Source organism: Rhinolophus sinicus, linkage group LG15 (assembly GCF_036562045.2).
Source record: "Rhinolophus sinicus isolate RSC01 linkage group LG15, ASM3656204v1, whole genome shotgun sequence".
In the NCBI taxonomy this organism is placed as follows: domain Eukaryota; kingdom Metazoa; phylum Chordata; class Mammalia; order Chiroptera; family Rhinolophidae; genus Rhinolophus; species Rhinolophus sinicus.
Window position 1 is genome coordinate 47,632,005 of NC_133764.1, and position 23,298 is coordinate 47,655,302.

At 40.8% G+C, this 23,298-nt stretch overlaps 1 protein-coding gene and 1 long non-coding RNA gene across 5 annotated transcripts in view; one reads left to right on the forward strand and one right to left on the reverse strand.

Annotated features, from left to right (window-relative positions):
* LOC141568817 (uncharacterized) overlaps positions 1–23,298 on the forward strand; it is a 302,708-nt gene that overhangs the window by 135,056 nt on the left and 144,354 nt on the right. The gene's annotated exons all lie outside the window — the stretch shown is intronic.
* Positions 11,911–12,300, reverse strand: KRTAP3-1 (keratin associated protein 3-1). The gene has a single exon (XM_019747759.2). The coding sequence runs from the start codon at positions 12,298–12,300 to the stop codon at positions 12,004–12,006; it is 297 nt and encodes a 98-aa protein (XP_019603318.1). The 3' UTR covers positions 11,911–12,003.

Here is a 23,298-nt window from a genome sequence, read left to right on the forward strand (position 1 = left end):
CTGTGAGCTCACGTCTCAGTCACAGCAGAAATCACACAGCATTATAATTATATTCACACAACATATATTGTGATTGTAATATCTTGTCTGTCTCCTTCACCAGATCTGAGAGAAACTGGAGGGCACCTTAGCTAATAACATCTCTTTTATCTTTATCCTCCTAGCATGGATATGGTGGTTGGCACAGGGGAAGCACTCAAGAAATACTGGCCAAATGAATGAGTCAATGGACTCCATTCCTTGTTGACTGTATCCTAGGTTGTGTCTCATCTAGCCTATGTCTTCTAAGTTCTGTTCATTTACAGCTGAGCTGTTAATGAACTTGTGGGGTTCTCTGAGAAATCCTTCTCTGGAGAGACTGACAGGCACACAGAAGACATTTAGAAACATGTTTGTTCAAAAGCATTTGCTTCTCCCCTTCCTTGCCCTAACTTTTTCTATTTCATGTGCACTCTTGGTTTCAGCTCAATGCTTTTTCAGATTTTGACTTTTGCCTTTCTATATGTGTTATACATATATACTATAGTATGTATATGTGTTATATATATTATATAAGTAATATTATATATTATATAATATGATATATATGTATATATAATATATATATGGATTTAATCATATTATATATTATATATATGGATGACTTGGAAAAGGATAATCAGCATAAGAAAAAATTAAGTAGGTTGGTAAAATGAAATAAAGTTAAATAGTAGATTAAATCATGTTTAATCAGGGTTTTAGTTCTAGTTCTTAGTTTATCACCTGAAAAGTACTGGCCTTCTGTTGCTTACTGGGGTGGAATTCTGGGCTGAGTCTGGTGGCAGGTAGAGATACAGTCCTAGTGCCCTGGTACGAGAGTTGACCACTTGAAGTTCTCTCTAAGGAAAAATGAAGTCTAAATTGGTAGATGCATTAAATGACCCAAATCTTGGAATTGAATACCTGCCACTTTTAATCTTTTTCTATTACAATTGAATGTGATGATTTTGTTAAAGATTCTTATACTTTGTATTTCTCTTGCATATTTTAAGTTAAAATCATAACTGTGTTCATTCAGCTTCTGGCTCTGTTAGTACTGGAGGCTCAGTGATGTGGTAGAAAGAACTGGGCTTTCAAGTCAGACATACAAGAACTGAATTCCGGTTTTCTTAGTAGCTTTGTGACTTTGAGAATGTTGGCTATCTGTTAAATCTTCATTTTTCTCATCTATTAGTGCTGTTTTAAGGATTACATGAGTTAATACATGTGATTTACCTAGCAAAGCATAGGGAAATAAATGTTGTCTCACCCTAAAATTGTACTTGTTTGAGGAAGAGGAGAGAGAAGAAGATGAACATAAAAGAAAACCAATTTACAGGTAGCAAGTCATTTTAGTAAGATAGTTCTAGTCATTCCTCTAATAGATTCTTTAAAAATAAATCTTATATTTACCTTTTTTAAAATGAAAGAAATATACTAAAAACTCTAACATAAACAAGAACACATCTTGCCAGAGAAATAAAGTTTATTGGAAAATCCATCAATAATTTTTTTCCCCTTGGTGAAAATACCCAATATAAGAAATGGGATCCAAGAAGCAACATGACCAAGAAAATATAGTCTGAGGTCTTACAGATTTCAGTAGTGTTTTGATAATAGATGACATTTACCTGCCCAAATGAACCCAGTGATTATTCAGCCAAATAACCATAATAATTAAAAAAATTTTTTTCCATTAACATGAAAGGTAGGTTTCCCGTATCTGGGCCATCTGGTCTACCCCATTATCTGATAAACTACTGAGGCAAGTGAATACTGAACAGCCAACTTCTGGGTTCTTCATTGGCAGGCACTGGGTGAAGCAGCCGTCGGTCAGCAGCAGCTGGGGAGGCAGGGCTCACAGCAGGGCTGAGTGTAGGTTGTGAGGTTGATGGTCTCCAGGCCTGGGGTGGGCAGGCAGGAGTTGAGCAGGAAGCAGGTGGGCACACAGGTTTGAGGAATGTGGCAGGGTGGGGGGCAGTTGTCACAGCAGGTTGGCTCCAGCAACCAAGTGGTGTGTGGGCAGGTGCTGGGCAGGCAGACTCCACACCGGCAGCATTTGTCAGAGGAGCAGATGGTGGAGGCGGGACCGGTGGGGACGCTGCAGCAGCAGGGAGCACGACAAGCCATGGCGGTGGGAGTGTGGTGTGCTTCTGGTTTCTCAGAAATAAAGATGAGGTTTCTGAGATGCAAATGTCTCCTCTTGCTTTGGGGCTCTTATATACTCTCCCTAATGGGTGCTGGTCTAACCAGAAGGCTTCCTCTTTATTTTTGTTGTACCACTGTTTTCCACCAAGATTCTCTAATCAGTTTGGTATTTACTTGTCCACTAAGAGTTCCTGCCCTTATTAAAGTAATCATGTTTTTGATTCATTGACTTGTCATTTTTGTCATTAGATGGTCACATTTTTTCATCACAGGGTCCTGGTATGTCAAACCTTACATGAATTATGGATAATCAGTCTAAGTGATAATTTGGTTATAGGTTCAGAGGCAAAATTCTTCTCCTTGCTTTTTCTCCCTTAGTTGAAAAGAAGATGCATGACATGATGTGGTTTTTCATTACTAATTTCAGATCATGCAACTCAGTTTTCTACTCAATAAAAATCAACAAGAACATGGCTACTTATAGATGAATGTTGCATCTCAGACATGTTTGCCTTATTTATTAATGATATAATTCAGGTTCTTTTGAGCAAGGTGACAGCCAGAATGGAATAAGATAAAACCCCCTTTTTTTTATTATTATTTTTAGTAAAGCTATAGTGAGTTTCCAAATATTACAATACTCTCTCTCTAAAAAAAAAACACAATTTCTAATACTATGTCAGTCTTGAAGTGAGTCAAAATATAAATCTCTGGAAGGAAAGATCCACCCACTTTCTGTCTTTCGTTAAATGTACCATTAAAATAAAATCATCTCAGCCTTCATTCATTTTTCATACAATAATATACTTACTTTGAAATAAGATGAAATGGATACCAAAAGGAGAAATCATAAGATTCGCAGAACCATAGCGAGTTTTGGAAAGGGATCTGTCCAATGTGATTTAGAACTTTAGCATTCATAGAAATCTTTTTTCCAATGACTTACTCCCTACTTTGTGTGTTTATTTCATTTTGTGTCTTGGGTCTTCAATTAGGTTGTAAATTCCTTTGAGGAATGCCTTCTACAACATTGTTCACCTCAGATGGCCTTCGTTTGCCTCACTGTAGGGTGATAGGTGACATTGAACCACATCATCTCCAATGGGTAAATGCTATGATTCCACCATCTTCACATATTTCCCCAGGATAGGCACAAAACTATTCAGATAGTAGAGTATAAATTATATAATTTGTTGGATGGCAAATGGTTGTTGAATAAACACAAAATACAGATTCCGTGGTGGGTTGCTTCTGAGGGCACATTAATGAAATCCAACATGGCCCATTTAAAAGAGAAGAAAGCTGGCTAAAATGTATCAGTAGAAAATACTAAATGTCATTGGCAAATAAGCCTCAGACATTTTATGAGCAAAAGGACTTGTTGCTGAAGTTGGTTTGATTTTTGCTTATATATTAATATTTATCACAAAGCACATCAGATAAAAATGAAGGTTAGAGTCTCCTAGGTAATTTATACCTCTGTGACCATGAACACATTGTGTCTTAAAATGTCCTTCCCTGGTTCTCTACTTCTCAAATCTTACCCATCCCTCATCAGCAACTCAGATATCTCCTAAGGAAACTTTAGGTGGTTCTTGTCTATGTTTTCCTTCTTTTCTCTGCTCCCACAAAGGATGCTGCCTGTCTTTTCATTTAGACCTCGTTTCATTCTGCTATGTTATAGTTTATCATTTGTACTTGTCTCCTCCCTCCAATGCAGACTCCTTGAAAGTGGGAATCTTGTCTTAATCTTCTTTGTCTCTGTCAAGCACCTAGGGCAGTGCCTGGAACATAGCAGGCATTTGATAAATGTTTGTTGAATTGGATTAAATTCTATATTAGAATTAAAAAGGTATGTATTTGTTTTTAGAATAGCCCTTTATAATAATAATACTTTACATAGGCAAAATGATTCATTTCACTTGTGAAGTGCTTTACCATTGTCAAAACAGTTTTACATTCAAACCTTCACCTAAATGAGACAATGAAAAAACATGGCTCAGCTCAATCTTTGGGCCCCTTCTGTGAGTATGTTGATCTCGAATGCCAGTTTCTCAGTCTCTTTAAGGACATATGGGAATTACTTAAAAAGGCAGGGAGAAATTAAAATTAAAAGTAGGTGCTAACCTTGGAATTTAAAGTGATTCAAGACTAGAGCTTAATATATTTTATTATCTAGACAGTTTTCTTCAGATATTTACATATCCCTGGGAGGCCTCCTTTTGGCTATGAGATTTTATGTTGATGTCATCAGAAAGTGTAATTTTGCTGGACATATTTATAGGTTCATGATGCAGGCATGTGTCAACAGTTGTTGGGTAATTATAGCATTAAATACTGAGACAGTGCATGGTTTGGGGAGCAGTGGTGGTTATTTTCCTTTAAAGTGAGGAGGTCCATGATAGCTTTTTTCCCCACTTTTCATTTGAAATCATCGTTTAAAACAGAAGGAACACTTCTGCAAAACTGAAGGCATAGGGTCAGAACATTTTCTGCCAGAGCTTCTACTTAAAGACCATTTGCTGAGCAGCCCTAATGACAGTCCCTTAGGACAATGTGGGCAAGCTCTTTGAAACATGTTTGGCTAGTAGCAAGGTGCTTCACACTCACAGGGCTGGATGCAGGTTGTGGCAGAGATTTCACTCAGGAGCAGGGTGGGAGCTGTTGAGCCTCCAACATGATGGTAGGTAGGAGTCAGGCACAGCAGGTGGGCTAATGGAGGCTGGTCTCCTGTGGACAGCTGCTGGGCAGGTAGACACCAAATTGTCAGCACACATCAGGGGAGCAGATGGTGGTAGCCTGGCCAGTGGGGGTGCTGCAGCATCCTTGGAGACAAGACTCACAGCAAGACATGGCGACAGTGGATTGGGTAGATTTGTGTTGCAAAGGAAGGTTTGATTCTACAAAGCTGTCTGCTGTGAGTCTTTTATATCCACTTGTCTCAGGGAACATGGCTTCTGTCCATCAGAATGCTTCTTGTTGTTTGTATAATCCCATACAAATAACTCGTTAACTTGTTATTTATCAGCCACGCGATGAGCTCTCCTTTGGTTGTGTTTTGCTGTGTTGTTACATTCAAACTTGCTTCCTGTTGCCGTTTCAAAATGGTGTCAGCGTATGTTCTCCACTTACTCAATCACAAGTAAATAAATCAATATTACTCTGACTTTTCTCTTTTTATGAACCAGAATTTGTTCTTGCAAGTGGTCACTGCTGAGGGTAAACATCAAGAGTAAATTCCCTGTGAAGTAAGAAATGATCCCCCTGCCCCCAAAATGTGTACCCTGGATGTATTTGGGGAGTGAAACCTGGGGGACTTTTTTCCTACGAGATTCAATTGCTATCTTTTCATGGATTTGAGGGAATAAATGAATTTCAAACATATGCGACATAATCCGGGTTGGGAAGTTCCGAGCCTGCTAGGTGAGTTTTTATACCGATCCACTACAGTATTGCTATGTACAATTATATATAAAGATACATAAGCTCCCAATTTTACAAAGGATGTTGATTTTTTAATTACATTTATTGGGATGACCTTGGTTAATTTTTTTTGACCACAAATCAGAACATATTAAAACATAGGTCCATGAGACTATATATGGTCTGAGAAATGAGCTTGCATCTCTTTGCAAAACAGCATGAAAAAGTTCTTTCTTTTCAGAAAGACCAAACTGCTGACCTGCTGATTCTAATTTTCAAAACCACTCTCAAAACTGATACTCACCTCCTATCAAACAGACAGTTACATTTTTAAAAGTCCTTCCACTTTAAATTAGTTGTAGTGTTAACAAGTCATGGCTAAAGCTAGTATGTAACTATAGTAAAGGAGACTGATCAGCAAATCCATTCATTATAAGTGAAGTATTTATTGAATTGCTACTATATGCTGAAGAGTGTGGTAGAAATAGAAAATAGAAGACACAGTCCCTGTCCCCTAGGAGTATGTGATCTGATGGAACAGGCTAGAAATCCCTTTGTGTATGATTCAAGCAACGTATAATTAAGTACATGATGGGGTAATGGAAGGAGTGTCAGAGCTAGGTTTGAATGCCGATTGCAACTTACATGTTGTGAGACCTAGATCAAGTTATTTAAGCTTTTGGGGCTTCAGTTTTTTCAACTACAAATTTGGGGAAAATAATCATCTACTATAGTTTTATTGCAAGAATTAAATAAAGATTAAGTGAGAATTACTTTAGCAAATTATTCCGCATTGCGTGTGGCACAGTAGAGTTACCTAATCAATGGCAGTTTCTCCTCTGGGTACTGTGAGAATTCCCACAAGAGGAAATACAATGAGAGAGGGCTAAAATGATCAAAAAGCCTTCACGGAAGATTAAGTAGTTTCCATCAGAAATGCTTAGAAAAGAGGTAGGTGCATTTCAGGCAAGGAAAGCGGTGACTTTTTCTATGACATTGTTCTGTCGTTACTCTCAGCCCCTGCCCCTAGCACACTTGGCCACACCCTCCTTTGTTTGTTTATTGTACCCCACATCCTCCCATAAAACTTTGCTGCAATTTTTGTACACATGTTGATTCTCTTTACTAGAATGTAATCTCCCCTTCAAAGCAGGGACTATGTCTTGGTTTTCTTGGTTTCTGCAGTTCCTAGCATAGAGCCTGGGTCACAAGGTGGAGTCTGGAGGCTAGAACACGTGGAATAAATATTTAAAGAAGAAAGGTTGGAAAATAATGATAACCAGCATTTATGGAATGCTTATCAAGTTTATCAGGAAAATAAGAAAACCGTCGCACAAGGTATTTCAACAGAGAGAATTTGAAGATAGGGAATTGGTTAAATAGGTGTTAGAGGACTGAAAAAAAACAGAAAAGGAAAACCGAGGTAACATACTCATGAAACAGCTACCAGCACTAAGGCTGGGAGTGAAGAGGAGGTGGTGGTGAACTGGATGTAGAAGCATGGAAGAGTCGTCCTGCTGAGCGGGGCTCAGACCTCCAGTGCTTTCCAGACAGTGCTTTCAGCTCAGATGCTCAGAGGGGAGGTCCTGTGGGGTCAGGGTTTGGACCTTTGTGGGAGGAAGAGAGGAGTCACTTCCTTGCTGATGCTAGTGTTTATGAGGAGGTGCAGTGATGCTGGTTTTTTTGGAGTGTGGACAGAAGCTGGACACTAGAACCTATTGCTCTGCCAGATGAAGGACTGTTGCTAGGGTAACAAGACCCTACTTCCTTCCACAGGCCTTATAGTCTCCTTGTAGAGCCCTCTATTGGTGGAATCTAATAGAAAACCAGCCAAAGGAGAAGGGGGTCCTTAGTGAAGCATCACAGAGTATAAAAGGTGGACTAGGAGTCGACAATCCACGCATACTGCCCTAAGACCTGTCCATGTTTTAATTAGATAGTACAGCGTTCCTGTGTATCTCTCTCAATTTCCCTTAATGATAATATCTTACAATACCGTTGTGCGTTTGTCAAAACTAAGAAGCCAACATTGGTACATAACTATTAATTGACTTTATTCAGCTATCACTAGTTTTTCCACTGTTGTCCCTTTTCTGTTCCAGGATCCAACCTGAGGCTCCACTTTACATTGTGTCATCACATCTCCTTGGTCTCTTCTGGTTTGTGACAGTTTCTTAGACTTTACTTGTTTTTCATCTGCTGGGCAGATTTGTGAACAAAAAAGAAAGAAGGCCTAAATCATCAGGGATTCTGTAGGGTACATACTGTTTTTTAATCTTATTTAACAGTTGAGGACTCTGAGGCATCGAGAAGTTAAATGATGTAACCAAGGACACATAATTAGTAAGTGGCAGGGTACGACAGCCATGTTTCAGAGGCCACTCTCTTGACTGTTGTATAGGGAGCATTGCCCTGATTATAAAGTGGAGGCTGCTGTCCCACGATTAGTTGGAAGTAAAATTTTGTGAAAATGACTGTACCAGGCTATTGAGGGTCCGGAGAACCACCCTGAAGAATTTAGTCTTGATTCAGTAAAAACAAAAATCTTGAGTGCCGGCCCGGTGGCTCAGGCAGTTAGAGCTCTATGTTCCTAACTACAAAGGCTGCCGGTTCTATTCCCACATGGGCCAGTGGGCTCTCAACCACAAGGTTACCAGTTCAACTCCCACAAGGGATGGTGGGCTGCACCCCCTGCAACTAGCAATGGCAGCTGGACCTGGAGCTGAGCTGCGCCCTCCACAACTAAGACTGAAAGGACAACAACTTGAAGCTGAACAGCACCCTCCACAACTAAGATTGAAAGGACAACAACTTGACTTGGAAAAAAAGTCCTGGAAGTACACACTGTTCCCCCATAAAGTCCTGTTCCCCTTCCCCAATAAAAAAAATATCTAAAAAAAAAATAAAAAAATCTTGAGTCATCTTAGAGTTTTGAGCAATTCAATTTAACTAATATGAATGTATAGAGGGAGAGAAGCCTGATCTGGCAGAGGTATAGTTTCGGTGGAGGAAGGGGCAGGGAATACTTGACTCAAGGTCAACTAGGAGATTGTCGTTATAATCAGGGGTGTGGTGATCAGGGTTTAGATTAGGCTAGAGTTAGTGAAAGTGGAAGGAGAGATGCCAGGAACAATTTGAAAGAAAAATGAAATGACCTGGTTTTTTATTCTGTTATCAAAGATAAACAATTATTAACTTTAAGGGTAGTTTGCTTTCACCTTGAACTAGATTATCAAAACTCATCAGAAAATTGAAAATATGTTTGAGTTGCCAAACATTCTGCATTTCAGTCAAAATAGCCAAAATAGATGACTTACAACATTATTGATTATATTCCCCAAACTGTATTTCATATCCCTGTGACTATATGGTGACTACCAATTTGTACTTTCTAATCCCTTCACCTCCTCTCCCATCCCCCAGCCCACCCCCATCTAACAGCCATCATATTTTTTCTCTATATCTCTGAGTCTCTTTCTGTTTTGTTTGCTCGTTTATTTTATTCTTTAGATTATGTAGGGTAAGTAAGATGGGTACTGAACTTATCACGGGATCACTTCATGGACGGTGTGGGTGCCTGAACACGGCACTGTACACCTGAGGCTGAAGTAGGATAGTATTGAATGTCAACTATAATTAAATATACATTATATATATATATATATATATATATATATATATATATATATATATTCCCCCCACACACACAGGATGTAAAGTACAGCATAGGGAATATAGTCAATGGTACTGTAACAGCTATATACAACGTCAGAGGGGTAGTAGATTGGGGGGGGTTATCACTTTGTGAGGGGTGTAAATGTCTAGCTATTACATTGCTTTGTATACCTGAAACTAATAAAATATATACATATATATTTGTAAAAGAAAAGATGATTTGTTTTCACTTTAGAAATGTAAAGTTTTTTCTAGACTCATTGTATGCTCTCATTTTGTTTTGAATCACAGAGAAAGCTGAGTTACTATATACAACCACATATACGATTCAGGGAATAGTAGAGAATGTATTGCCAAGTGGCATATACTTTCTCCTGGATAAAAAGAGCAATGTTATCATATTTCTGTCTGCAGAGGAGGCAAGTGCTTTGGTGAAGTGGAAAGAGAAGAGACTTTGGATTCAGGCAGTTTCAGGTTTAATCCCTCCTCTGTCACTGTTTGTGTAACTTTTGCAAGTAACTTCCTCAGCCTTAGTTTCCTCACTGGTAAAGTGGGGAGAATAATGGTAGGTACCTCCTAGTGTTTTTGTTAGAAATAAATGAGATAATGTGCATGAAGCCCCTATTTGAGTGTCCCGTGGATTCACCAAATGTCAGCTATCACAGAGGAAAGCAGTAAGAGGAATAGGGTGGGGTGGGCTTGGTTAGTGGCATGGAGTACTGGTTATTTACAATGTTTCTGGATGACCTAGGACCATTGAATGTCAAAACTATAAGTGACTTTAGAGAGGACTTGGTCGACCAACCCACTTTACTGACTTAGGATCTGAAACCCAAAGAACTCAAGTGATTTGCTCAGGATCATAGAGACAGCCCGAGGCAGAGCCGGGACTAGGACACACATCTGGTTTCCAGGCGGGGCTATTTAACTAGCCAAGGGTCTTTGAATGCCCAAAGGGCCAACCTAGTAGTAATAGGACTTAAGAGTTATTTTCAGTATTAAAAATAAAGTCTAAATATTTATTCCTTACAAACAGTATGAAAACATCAAACTACTTTGCTTTTGACTAAAAAAGAGGTAACTTGGCACAGTAACCATCATTATATGAACCCTAAAACTCTCACTGATACTTATAAATGTATTTATGAACAAAAATGAAAGGACTAAATTATTCTTTTAAAAAGCCATTTGGGAAAAACAGTTTTCAAGAACTAGAAGGATCCTTTTGGTGAGAAAGCTGGGAACCCGTGTGATGGTGAGAGTCTCTCACCTGTGTCCCAAGTGCTGCTGTGGTTGCTTTAGGTCACTTGAGCCTCACAACAATCCTGAGACATAAGCAGGGAAGCAAGTAGTATTTCTGCTGTAACAAGGAGGAAACAGAGGCTGAGAGAGAAGCAAATGGCCCCAAGTCCTAAGGCAAGTGCAAGAAAATACACAACTAGACTGCACCCTGGGTACTTAATGCAAAATCCTTACTGCACTTGGGTGTTTCCAGGACAACTAAGGAGATGAACTAATGGTCATTATAAAAGCTTTGTTGTAGGAAGAAGTGTATGTTTTTGCTCCCATAATTGTGTGATTATTTCTGGTATATAAAGAAGACTGTACTATAGCCTGATATTTTCAGTTTATGTCAATGACTTGATATTATATGTCATTTGGACTAGTAAACTTCTAAATATAGTTATGACTAATGTAAGCCAAGCCTAATTTGAGGAAGCAAAGAATACTCAATAAATGCTAATATTCATTCAAAATCGATTTTCCTAGAAGACAGCATATATCAAGAAATGGATATATACCAGGGTGCCAAAAAAAATGTATACAAGTCGACACTGGTCAACGTTGCTCAAGCAGTAGTTCGCCGTAATCAGAAGTGTCTGGACGCTGGTGGTAACTGCTTTGAGCACCACTTGTCATTGCAGAAGTCAAACGTGACTTGAATTCATCTTTTGTTATCGGTATATATTGAGAATTGCAATTTTAATACAGTTTTTCTTTCTTAAAATGGGTGTATGTTTTTTGGCACTCTGTATAGACTCCTTAAAATGACATTGAGCTTAGAATTTTATTGACGACAATGAATGGGAGTCAAAATTATTTCCACACCCTAGCTAAGTGATCGATTTATTTAGTCAATTAAAGAAGAAAGAAAAATCAATTTCAGGAGCAATAGAAATGAAAATAAATAAAATATTTTAAAAACATCATATTAATCTCTAGACTCTAGCATATTGCGTGGCACAATGGTTGTCTTCAAAAAAATATCTGTTGAATAAAAAGATCCTACAAAATGACCTACTGAAAATTTTCACCTTTTAACCTCTCACAAAGAGCCAGTATTTAATTTTTCAGTGATTCCACCACGAGAGCTCTCCTTCTGCTTGGGTAGATCTTGGGTAGGATGACTTGTTGTGCAGGTTTAGCTAGGCATCCGCGTTCCCTAAGAGGGAACCTGGAGTAAATAATCACAAGGCCATATTTGCTAAGCCAGAATGAAGTTTATTAATCAATAGTCAAAGTGGTTATTTCTCAAAGAGCAATGAAATAGCCTAATGGAAAGAAGATCTCCAACTCTCCCAAAGGAGGAAGATTTAAGAAGTTGGGCTAATTCATGAAAACATGGCCCAGGGACTGGGAATCGATTTAGCTTGCTGTAGGTAGTAGCAGGTGTTGAAGGCCGGGTGCTGGTGGGATGTTGAGAAGCACATGACTGAACCTGTACAGAATCATGGCTGCTTAACAGCAGGGCTCACAGGGACTTTCACAGCAAGGCTGAACGTAGGTCGTCAGGTTGATTCCACACAGCCCAGGAGTTGGGTGACAAGAGTTGAGCAACCAGCAAGTTGGCACGTAGGTGTCAGGCTCACAGCAGGGTGGAGGGCAGGTGTCGCAGCAGATGGGCTGAAGGAGGCTGATGTCATGTGGGCAGGTGCTGGGCAGGCAGACTCCACACCGGCAGCATTTGTCAGAGGAGCAGATGGTGGTGGCAGGGCCGGTGGGGACGCTGCAGCAGCAGGGAGAACAGCAAGCCATGGTAGCAAAAGTTGGGTTTTGTTGGGTTGAGAAGAGGAGTTTCTTGGTGTTTCAGTGCTTCTCTCTTCTGCCCTGGCCTTTATATACCCACCTCCCTGGGCGTCAGCCTATTAGCAAGATCTTTTTCCCCATGTTTCAGTTTATAGCTATCTCCATAAAAACCATCTAATTACTTAAGTGTTTATTACCTAAGACATACTCCTCATCTCATAAAAGGGGTTTAGTTTGTTTTGCTGTCATATTAGGACTCTTCACATTGGTTGTTTGTCACTCACGGCCATTTCATTTCAGTCTTCAAAGTCATTATCTTCTAATCATTACTCATCATTAATGATGGCCTGGTATGCTAGGTATCTACCGATCGTCACCAGGTTTTTTGTCTTCTTTTCAGAGAAAGAGATAAGTAGGCTTTTTGATGGCTCTTCTACCAGCAACCAAAGATTCTATTTGATAATTTTGGCTTTCTGACTGAAAAAGTGATAACATTTTTAGATTTATTCTTTGTGGCTCCCAGAAGCTGAATTAAAATGAATGGATAGGATCTATAGAGAAAGAGATTCTGGTTCTGTGTAAAGAAAAACTTTCTTACAGAGCTGTAACAATTCATTTGGTCTCCATTCCCTTCATATGTGCTTTGAATGATAACTTGTCAGAAGCACATATATGGGGCTTAAGACCCATGTGGGTGACAGTGACGGAGGCCCTTTAAAATTCCATTGAACCATGTTATGAATTAAGATTATTTATGACCCAAAGGCTAGTCGTAGTGGGCCATTTAGATAGTAAACGGTGCAGTATTTCCCAAAATGAGTCCCACCAGCACCTGTTCCAAGGAAGATGAAAGGCTACTCTGGTAAATAAGTTTGCTAAATACTGAGTTCTTCACTGGTTGACCTCTCAGAGCTTTTAATATGCCAAAGTGCTCTGTGACTTTTCACTAAAGAGATATAGCACGTATTTTTCTCCAAACTTACTTGACCATGGAATAATTTTTGTGTGTTAGTTTTCATAGGTTAGTGTAATAGGTTAGTGTTCTATGGAACACACTTGAGGAGATCCCCAAATTACATCTAAACCAATAAAACCATTATGATAAAATTATTTAAACAAATAAGGACATAAAGCTTAATATGCCTTCCCTCCTCCTCCTTCTTCATGAAGGCCTGAGATTTGTTGTCCAGGACTTATGTTGTATTGGTGGGGATAGAGACATAATACATAAATAATATTTTAAATAAATCATTGAGCACATATATGTAAAAAAAAAAAACTTAGTATGATGTTTTAGAATTACTTTAAAGTGGGAGAAATATTAACTGGTAAACCTTCAGATATACCTTACTTTGGAAGTCTTAAAAAACATGTATATTTTCTTGACCCATCTTCTAATAAAATGGCTCAGGCCCTAAAAATAAGTAGAAAATTGCACAAGATAGAGGTGTCGGAAGTCAAAAGACATGCAAATCAAGAAGATCATGGATCCAAAAGATGCTTAACCTGAAAACTGCTTTCATTTTCAGTCATCTTCTTACTAGAATGATTTTGCGGTTTTGGATTCTCTCTGCTAGAAATGAGCTTGTGCACATTGCTTCAGTAGACACATCTTTGTTCAGTCACACACTCTTTGATTGGGCACCTGCTCTAACTCAGACATCATGCAAAAAAGAAGCAAATAGGTTCCTGCCCTTGAGGAGGTCACAGGGAAAAAGAGACACAGAGAAGTCAACTGGAAAATGATAGTACAGGGTTGTACATTCAGGTTTTCTAGGTAACACGTGGGAGTTTAGAGGTAGGAGTCACAGACTGGAAGATTTGGGGAGAACTTTATGCAAAGGGAACATCAGTGTGGGTCTTGAAGATTGAACAGGAGCTTAGTAGCAGGTAAATGGGAATAGGAAGGGAATTTCAGCAAGTGAAACAGAAACAAAATGCCATGGTGCGTTCCTGGGATGGCAAAAGTGTTGACTGGTTAAAGCACAGATTCTGGATCTCCCGTAGGGAGGTGTCGGAGGAGAATAATGAGAGCTGACATTGGAAAGGTGGGTTAGCGCCACAGTAGGAAGGATATGTACTGTGCTTAGTATCCTACACCCAGGATTTTGAACTGCATCCTATTGGCAATGGACATTCATTGAAGGTTTTTGCACATGAATGTCATGTGATTAGATTTGTATTTTAGAAAGATGACTGTCGTTTTTGAATGGAGCCCCATCATCATCGTCATCATCATCATCATGATGTCTTGTGCTGAGTGCTTTGTACGTCTTATACGTTTCTCACCACAAGCTTAAGCTGTATGCAGTGCTGCTCTCCTTGCCATTTCACAGATGAGGCATCTGAGGCGCAGAGAGGCGAAGTAACTAGTACGTGATTAAGTGATGGAACTGGTATTTGGAGCCAAGCAATCTGGCTCCAGATGCCACGCTCTTAGCCACTGTGCCATCTTCCCTCTCACTGGGGGGGTGTTGTTCTGACTAGAGTGAAAATGGCCCTCAGGATCAGTTGTATGTAAGATTGGTAGGAAGGATGGGACCAGCTTATGGTAGGTCTTGAGACCATAAGAGGAGTTGAGCTTAGAGCCTCTTTCTTAATCAAAATACTGTTCTGTAGAAAGGAGATCATTTGCAGTCAGGGACAGTGGTAGGAAAGCTCCGTGGGTATTCTGTGGGAGTGAAGAGGAAAGCATGGTTTCTGTCTTAGAGGGTATCATAATCGGGTGGGAATAAAGAAGAGAGGCATATTTGGGATTTCTCATCACATCATTCAGTTTTCTGAGGACCACTATCTGGGTAGTTATCAGTTTCCACAATAAAAAAAAATTCTTTAACTAGAATATCCTAATCTTATCCTCCACTAATAGCTAACATTTATTAAATGTATATCATGTGCCAGGGATAGTGCTAAGTATTTTATGCACATCTTCTTTCTTATTTCTTACACCCTTATGAGATCACTATACCCATTTCCCAGATGATGAAACTGAGTAAGGATATTAAATAATGATTTAAAGTCACACAGTTAGTGAATGATGGCTCATCTAATGGCAATACCTCACACTTATTAATAAAAATCATATTTTGTGGAATTAAACTTTACATAATTTAAATTATGTTCACTCATTTATTTCCCCACGTATCAATTCATTCAGTAAAATGCCTGGCACCATGCTAGGTGCTAAGCATATGTAAATAAACAGGTCAGATAAGGGCCTTATTGTCACGGTGTTCATTCTAGTGGGGGAGACAGACGAAAGCAAACAAACAAATAAATAAGAACTTCAGACAGTGACAAGGGCCAGAAGAAAATAAAACAGAGTAGTGTGACAGAAAGACTGGGAACTAGTGCAGGGAACATGACTGCTTTGGTTAAGGTGGTCGGGGCAATCTTTGCCAGGTGGTGGGAGTCTAATGAAAGCGAATGAGTGTGATAGGAAATGAGGTCAGGGAGGTAGGCGGGTACCCGGCCACGTGGGAATGTGTAGGTAATTCCACAGAGTTTAGATTGTGTTCTAAGGGCCTTGAGAATCCACTGGATGATTTATGGCAGTGAGTGATAAAATGGGAGCTATGTCCCATGGAAAATGAACTGCAGCAGGGCCAAAGTGGAAATAGGGAGAACAAGTAAGTGGTCCAGGAGGGAGGATGCACAGGGATGCCGGTGGTTGGTGAACTGGTGACAGGTGGTAGAATTTGGAAGGTATTTTTGTAAGTAGAGATGGTAGGTCGTGGTGATGCTAGCTATTAGTGGCCAAGGATCACTTTTAGGTTTCAGATTTACTCATAGGTGAGAGGGCACCTGAGCCCAAAAGCTGCTATCCAGGGTGGTAGGGAAGGGGTCAAAGGTGAGTTCAGTGTGGGACTTGCAGAGAGTGAGCAGCCTGAAGCCCATGAGAGGGTACAGGCTGAAGATTGGGGATGCTCCAATACAGAGAGGAAAACTGCTTACCACCAAGATCCTGGACTGAAGCAAAAGATCCCCATTTTATGTGTGTTAGTCACAGGTTGTTGTGAGCCTCTATGTGACTTACCAACGTCTGTCTCCCAACAACTCAGTGGATTTCCGGGTTGCTGTTAGGAAAACCCTCCCATGACAGCACCGCCCTCGTCAGCAGGAATGTAGGTGCTGGGAGGTTTCACACTTCAAGACAACTCAGCTTTCTGTCAGCTGGAGCAGTTCATCCCTTCACAACAGCAGGATATAGGGACCTTCTCAATAGGGAGCTGTCATGCTAATAAAAATGCCTGTAAATAAAAACATTTGGTCTTTATTTCCTGAGTTGCATTTACATTTCTGGTGAACTCCTTTACAGTACAGATTGGAAGAAAGAATGGCTGGTGTCAGGACTGCCCTTTACTCCAGTCCTTGCAGTACAGAATGCCCACTTTGCTGAGCATGTGGGCTGAGGAGTCTGGGTTTGGGTTGAATGGCAGACTTAGGGGGCCCTTTCCAGTTTCATCAGGACATTTTTTCTGGTGTGTAAATAAGGCGGATAGAACTCTTCCCAGCACATTGGCCGGCACTGAAAATCACTCTCAAAGTGGATTTCTTTCAAACGGAAGTAATGTTGTTTTGCCCCTTGAGGGCAGCTGATATTGGCTATAGTTGTGTAGGTGTCTATGACCTAAAAGGGGAGACTCCTCTGCCCTGTCTCACGTAGACACACGTGTTTCCATTGCACCATGCGGACCTCAGCACCCAGTCACATGGCTCGCGAAGCTTCGCCTAGTTCCTGCTGGCTCAAAGTGTTGCCTATTTTCTTGGGGATCTTAGGCTTTCAGTTTAATTCTCATGTATTATTTATTATAAGCTATAGAATCTGCCAGTAGAAGCAGAGAATTATGCCCAGTTAAGTGAGGTACAAATATATGTGTTCACTAAAATGAACCCGATTGGGAAAATGGATGTCCAGTAAAATCTGGATAATCGTGATGGAAAGTGGGTTTCTTAAGCCAGAGTTATGGTTTGGGGAATAAATCAGTAATGAACAAGGGGCTGTCTGCTGGCAGGTCTCCCTGGCACCGCCCACTTTAAATGGGGGAGCTTTCTTAACTACAGAGCCAAATGGTGCTAAGTAACATTTCTAGTTCCTCAACCACATTCTCTCAGCCCTAAAATGTTGTCATTCTCTGGCTGCCACCCCCAAAGCTCAGAAACGAATTCCCCACCCCCACCCCCAATCAGCTACTATGATTAACCAAAGGGAATAAGGGAAAAGTCTGAACAAATGGTTCACTAAATAATCTGAATTTAAAAAGGCAATTAGAGTTTACCAGTTAGGGTCCAGTCCAGAGACCAGCACCATACCCATTATTTGAATCGAGTGAATTTTATAGGAAGAACTTTAAATTAAGTTGTCAGCTAGGTAACTAAAAGGATAAAAAGAGAACCCTGAGATATCACAAATGGAGGAAATGCAGAAAGCCCTAAGAGTGATAGTTTCTTTAATGGGAAAAGGGAAGGAACTAAAACTTAGACATTTAGAGAGGGGGTGCCCTGTGGAGCTGAAACTCAGGAGAACTGGTTGGCTGGTGCGGGTGACTCCGAGGGGCGCAGCGAAGCTGGTTGTACAAGTGTTGAGAAGACGACTAAGTAAAGTTAGGTGCCGCTATGGAAAGCATCTGCAGCTGAAGGAGTTAATCCCGGGAACCACCAGCATACAGGGAGCCCCAGGTCAGCAGACGGAAGCGAAGGGGAATTAGTGCCTTCTTCCTCTTCCAGCTTTGTAGTTTTCCTCTGTCACCCCCTAGTGGCAGAGCCTCACACGGAGCCGCTGGCAAAGCCATGACGTGGTTTGCTGAGCGCCGTCACGGCAACACAAAGCTGAGTACGGAAGGGAGGGTGTGAACGGAGACAGGAACTTAACAACTGGCACAAATAGGAGCTTATTCCAAAGCCCACAGCTTCCCAAATAGCCATCTTTAAATCAGCTGACTCTTCCCACACCATTCTTCACTTCCAGTCCCTTAGTTTCATTGTTTTTTTATGAGTTTTGGAGTCAGAGTTGGGTTCATATTTCAGTTTTTAATTATGAGCTGTATGATTATAAGCAAGCTATTTAACCTCATCTATCTATCTATCTATCTATCTATCTATCTATCTATCTATCTATCTATCTAATAAATACCTTATTGAGATATAACTGACATACAAAAAGTTGTACATATTTAATATATATAACTAGATGAGTTTGGAGATGTGTATACACGCATGAAACCATTACCACAATTAATGCCATAAATATATTCATCACTTCCAATAGTTTCCTCCTGTCCTTTTTATTGTGATAAGAACATTAATATCCTTTTAGCAATCTTTAAGTGTATAACACAGTATTGTTATATAGACACTATGGTATATAGTAGATCTCTAAGGCTTATTCATCTTGCATAACTGAAACTTTGTATCCTTTGACCATCATCACCTCCCCATGTTCCCCACCCTCAAGCCTCTGGTAACTACCATTGTACTCTCTGTTTCTATGTGTTTGACTATTTTAGATTCCACATATAAGTGCGATCATATTCTTCTGTGTTTGGCTCTTTTAAGTTAGTATAATGTCCTCCAGGTTCATTCATGATGCTGCAAATGGCATGGCATGATTGACTCCTATCTTAAGGCTGACTGATTTTCTATTGTATGTAAATACTGCATTTTCTTTATCCATCATCTGTTGATGGATGTTTAGGTTGCTTCCATGTCTTGGATATTGGGAATAATACTGCAGTGAACATGCGAGTACAGATATCTCTTTGAGATCCTGATTTCAATTCATTTAACCTCTTTTAGACTTAATTTATTCATCTACAAAACGAAGACAAAAATATCTATTTCACAGGACTGGTGTTAAGTATTAAATGAAATTAGGTTCATATGAAGTTTACTTAGCTTGTGGTACAGCATATGATACTATACAAGGGACGGGAAAAAGAGAAGAAAAATAAGCAAGGAAGAAAATATACATAATTTCTATAATCCTTCTAATTGGTTGCAAGGCTATAGTTGATATTTATAACTCTTCTTCCACTACCCATTTCATTTTTCTTTACCCTTAGCCAGGACCTCCGCTGGTTAGGGTTCTTTACCTGGTGGGGATGATGCAAATCTTTCCCAAAAGGTCCGAATCCACAGTGGTCCTGTCTTTTTCAGATTATCAGTAAGTGGGTTAAAGAAGCTCACTCAGATATAATATATGTTGACTTCAAAACCCCAAAAGCCCCAAAGAGCTGTGCTTTTCTAGCTGAAGATAGTTCAAGGTGCAGCAGCAATTTGTCTTTCACCTTGGAAAGGAAAGTTCAACATGTAGGCAATTTGACTCCAAGAAACTTCACTGAGGTTGTAAACTCCTTGAGTTTTGTGGGGTTTAGTCTCCTAACCTGGAGTTCACACATGTTTTACTAAGACATCTCAAAGACTTGAAACTTCCTGCTCGTCAGAAACATTTAGCATGATGTCCTTAATGTAGTGGATTGGTACGATGTTGTGTGGAATGGCAAGATGATTAAGATCTCTCCTGAGTATATTATGAGCAGAAGAGTTGACATAGCCCCGAGGCATTACTTGGAAAGTCTCTGTTAGTTGTACCAGGTAAAAGCAAATGACTTCTGATTGTCCTTGCAAATAGATATAGAGAAGAAGGCATTTTTCATCCCAGAGTTGCATACCAGGTGCCCAGGGCTATGCGGATTTATTTCATTAAAGACACTCCATCTGGATCATCAGCTTCAATTGGAACCACTACCTAAATTAGGTTAAAATAATAATAAATAAGTGTTCTGTTAGTCCATAAGATTTGTCTACCTTTTTCTATAGGACAAACAAGTGCGTACGTGGGGAGAAGGTAGGTATCTCCACCCTGGTTTTATTCAAGTCTGATAATGGCACTCATCTTCACAGTTCCCCCATGGATATAGTATCATTTTTGGTTTACTACTCGTGTAATGAGGGTAACTTCCAGAGACTTCTACTTGGCCCTTCCTACCGTATGAGCTTTATTCCTCAAGCCAGGGGGCTAATTATAGGGATTCCACTGATTGTCAAGCATGGTTATTCCAATTATACTCGTACATTCACAAGCTGGGAAATGGACCTCTGGACCTACTGGGTCCACTGTGATTGAAGTGTGGGCTAAGACTGCAACTATCACCTGGCCGCCATAAGCTACCACTTTCATTGGTGGACCAGAGTGACATTTTGGGTCTCTAGGAATTAGTGTCAACTCATTGTCTAATAATTCCTATGGTAGGCAAAATTTTGGCCCCCATGAACTCTGATCCCTGTTTTCATGCCCACGAATACATTACAGAGCAAAAGGGACTTTGCAGATGTAATTAGGTTACTAATCAGTTGACTTGAAAATATGGCGATAATCCTGGGTTATCCAGGGCTCAGAGACAATAACTTAACAACAGGCACAAAGAGAAATTTATTCTGAAGCCCACAACTTCCAAAAAAGCCCTCTTTAAATCTGCTGAACTTCCCCTCACGTTTCTTTACATCTATTTCTTTTTCTATGAGTTTTGGAGTCAGAATTGAGTTCAGAATTCAGGGGTTTTTTTTAAGCTTCATTTAGACTTACTTTCCTCATCTACAAGCCAGGATAACAATATCTATTTCACAGGACAGATACATGTGTTCAATGAACTAGACTGCACATGACGTGTATTTAACATGTAGCACATCCTATGGTATTAAACAAGGTCATGGAGGTCCCCATCTTTCTCCTTTCTCCTTCATGTCTGTCTTCCCCATCATTCTTCCGCCTTTTCTGTTCTGCCTCTTGTCCCTAGTCATTATTTCTTCAAATAGTTTCTTAATCCCTTGCTTTCTCCCTTCTCCTTCTGGTAAATCTTTGAAGTGAATGTTGTTATGTTTGATGTTGTCCCAGAGGTCTTGTAAACTGTCCTTATTTTTTTGGAATTTTTTTCCTTTCGCTGTTCTGCTTGGGTGTTTTCTGCTACCTTGTCTTCCAAGTCGCTGATTCGAAACTCTGCTTCCTCTAGTCTGCTGGTGATTCCTTCTAGTGCATTCTTCATTTCAGTTATTGTATTCTGCACTTCTGACTGGTTGTTTTTTATGGTTTCTGTGTCTTTTTTTATGCTTGCCATCTCTTTGTTGAAGTTCTCATTAAGTTGCTTGAGCATCCTTATAAGCATTGTTTTGAAATCTGTCTCTGGTAGGTTGCTTGCCTCCATTTTGTTTAGTTCTTTTTCTGAGTTTTCTCCTCTTCTCTCATTTGGGACATATTTCTTTGTTTTCTCATTTTGGCTGCCTCCCTGTGTTTGTTTCTGTGTATGAGGTAGATCTGCTATGTCTCCCAGTCTTGGCCGGGTGGCCTCATGTAGTAGGTGCCCTGTGGGGCCCTGGCATAGTCTCCCTGGTCACCTGCTCTGGGTGCTCCAGGAGTGTCCCTTGTGTGGGTTGTGTGTACTCTCCTGTTATAGTTGAGCTTTGATTGCTATTGGCACATCAGTGGATGGGATTGACCCTCAAGCTGATTGGCTGTGGTGTTGGGCCATGTCCACAGCATTACAGACTGCTGTGTGGGGGGCTTACCCCACTGAATGGGATTTGCCCCAGTGGGCTCTGGTGCCTGTTGAGACTTCCCTTGGGGTGTGCCACTTGTAGGGCTAATTGGATGGTGCTCTGCTGTGGTCTGAAGTCAACCTCCAAGTATGTTGGTTCTGGGGCCTCCTGAGAGGGGCTGTGGTGCAGGCTCAGGTCACCTACTGCCTCTGACCAGCCTGGGACTACCTGGTAGGAGCTACAAAGTGATCTGCAGTTGTTCACTGCCTGTGCTAAACCTATAGGCACATGGGAGAGGCCACACTATGAACCAAGGACGTCTGCCACCAGTACCAGGCCTGGGATAGCTCCCCAAAAATCCAGGACACCCTGAGGCCTGCTGCCCACCTGCCTGCTTCCTTAATCTTCAGCCACTGATAAAGCCTCATGCGGTATGCAAGTTGGGTGAGGCAGAGTGTCAGGGAGTCACTAGCGTTGTGGTCATCCGGTTAATGTGAATTCTGCTTTGGTGCCAGTGCTGAGCTGGAAGCTACTCAGCAAAAGTCTCAGAGCACACCAAGGCCAGTCACTGCCCGCCTGGGGCATGTGGATTCCAATAGTTTTCCAAGAAAAAGTGCAATGTGGGCAGAGCTGGCTGCTCAAGGAGAAAGTACCTCAGGTATTGGGGGAGTTGGGTAGGGCTAGTTCCCAGTGAGTCAGCAGGGTGGAGCAGTAGAGCTCATCAGACCAATCGAATTCAGATTTGGCTATAAGCATTGGGGGGTGGGCTCAACACATTAAAGATGGATGCTGCCTGCTGGCTGCATGGGAGCAGGAACCCTCACAGGGAAAATAGCAACTATCCTCCAGCCTTTGCCTTGAAGCCACACACCTCAGTCTTCCCCAACCCCCCGTATGACTCTGATGGCCCCCGATGGCCCCTGAGTCATCATCCCTCTGCTAGAGCCCAGGGTGAGTGAGTCTGCGTGCGGGTCCCTTAAGAGGACATCTAGGTTTCCCCCAGCTTTCCGTCCCACCCAGAGGGTAAGAATCCCCACTGTTTCTCACAGCCAGATGTTGTGGGGGCTCCTCTTCCCAGCATCAGACTGCAGGCTGGGGAACCTGGGGTGCAGCTGGGTTACCTCATTCCCTCAGGGGGGACCCTCCTTGGCTGAGATATCCCTCCTGATTCTCAACCACCACATAGAGGTTTGGTGCCAGCCTGTTTTTCCTCTCTGCCCCTCCTACAAGTCTTTATGCGGCTTTCTTAATATCCTTATTTATAAAACTTCTGTTCAGCTAGAATTCAGATAATTCTCCAGGTTGACTGTTCTGTAATTTAGTTGTAATTTTAATGTGTTCACAGAAGGAAGCAGGCACAGTGTTTATTTACTTCGCCATCTTGGCTCTCTCTGGCAATTATTTTATTGTCATCATTGTTTTTTGCCTTTTTCAGAATGTCATATAGTTGGAATCATATCATATGTACCCTATTCA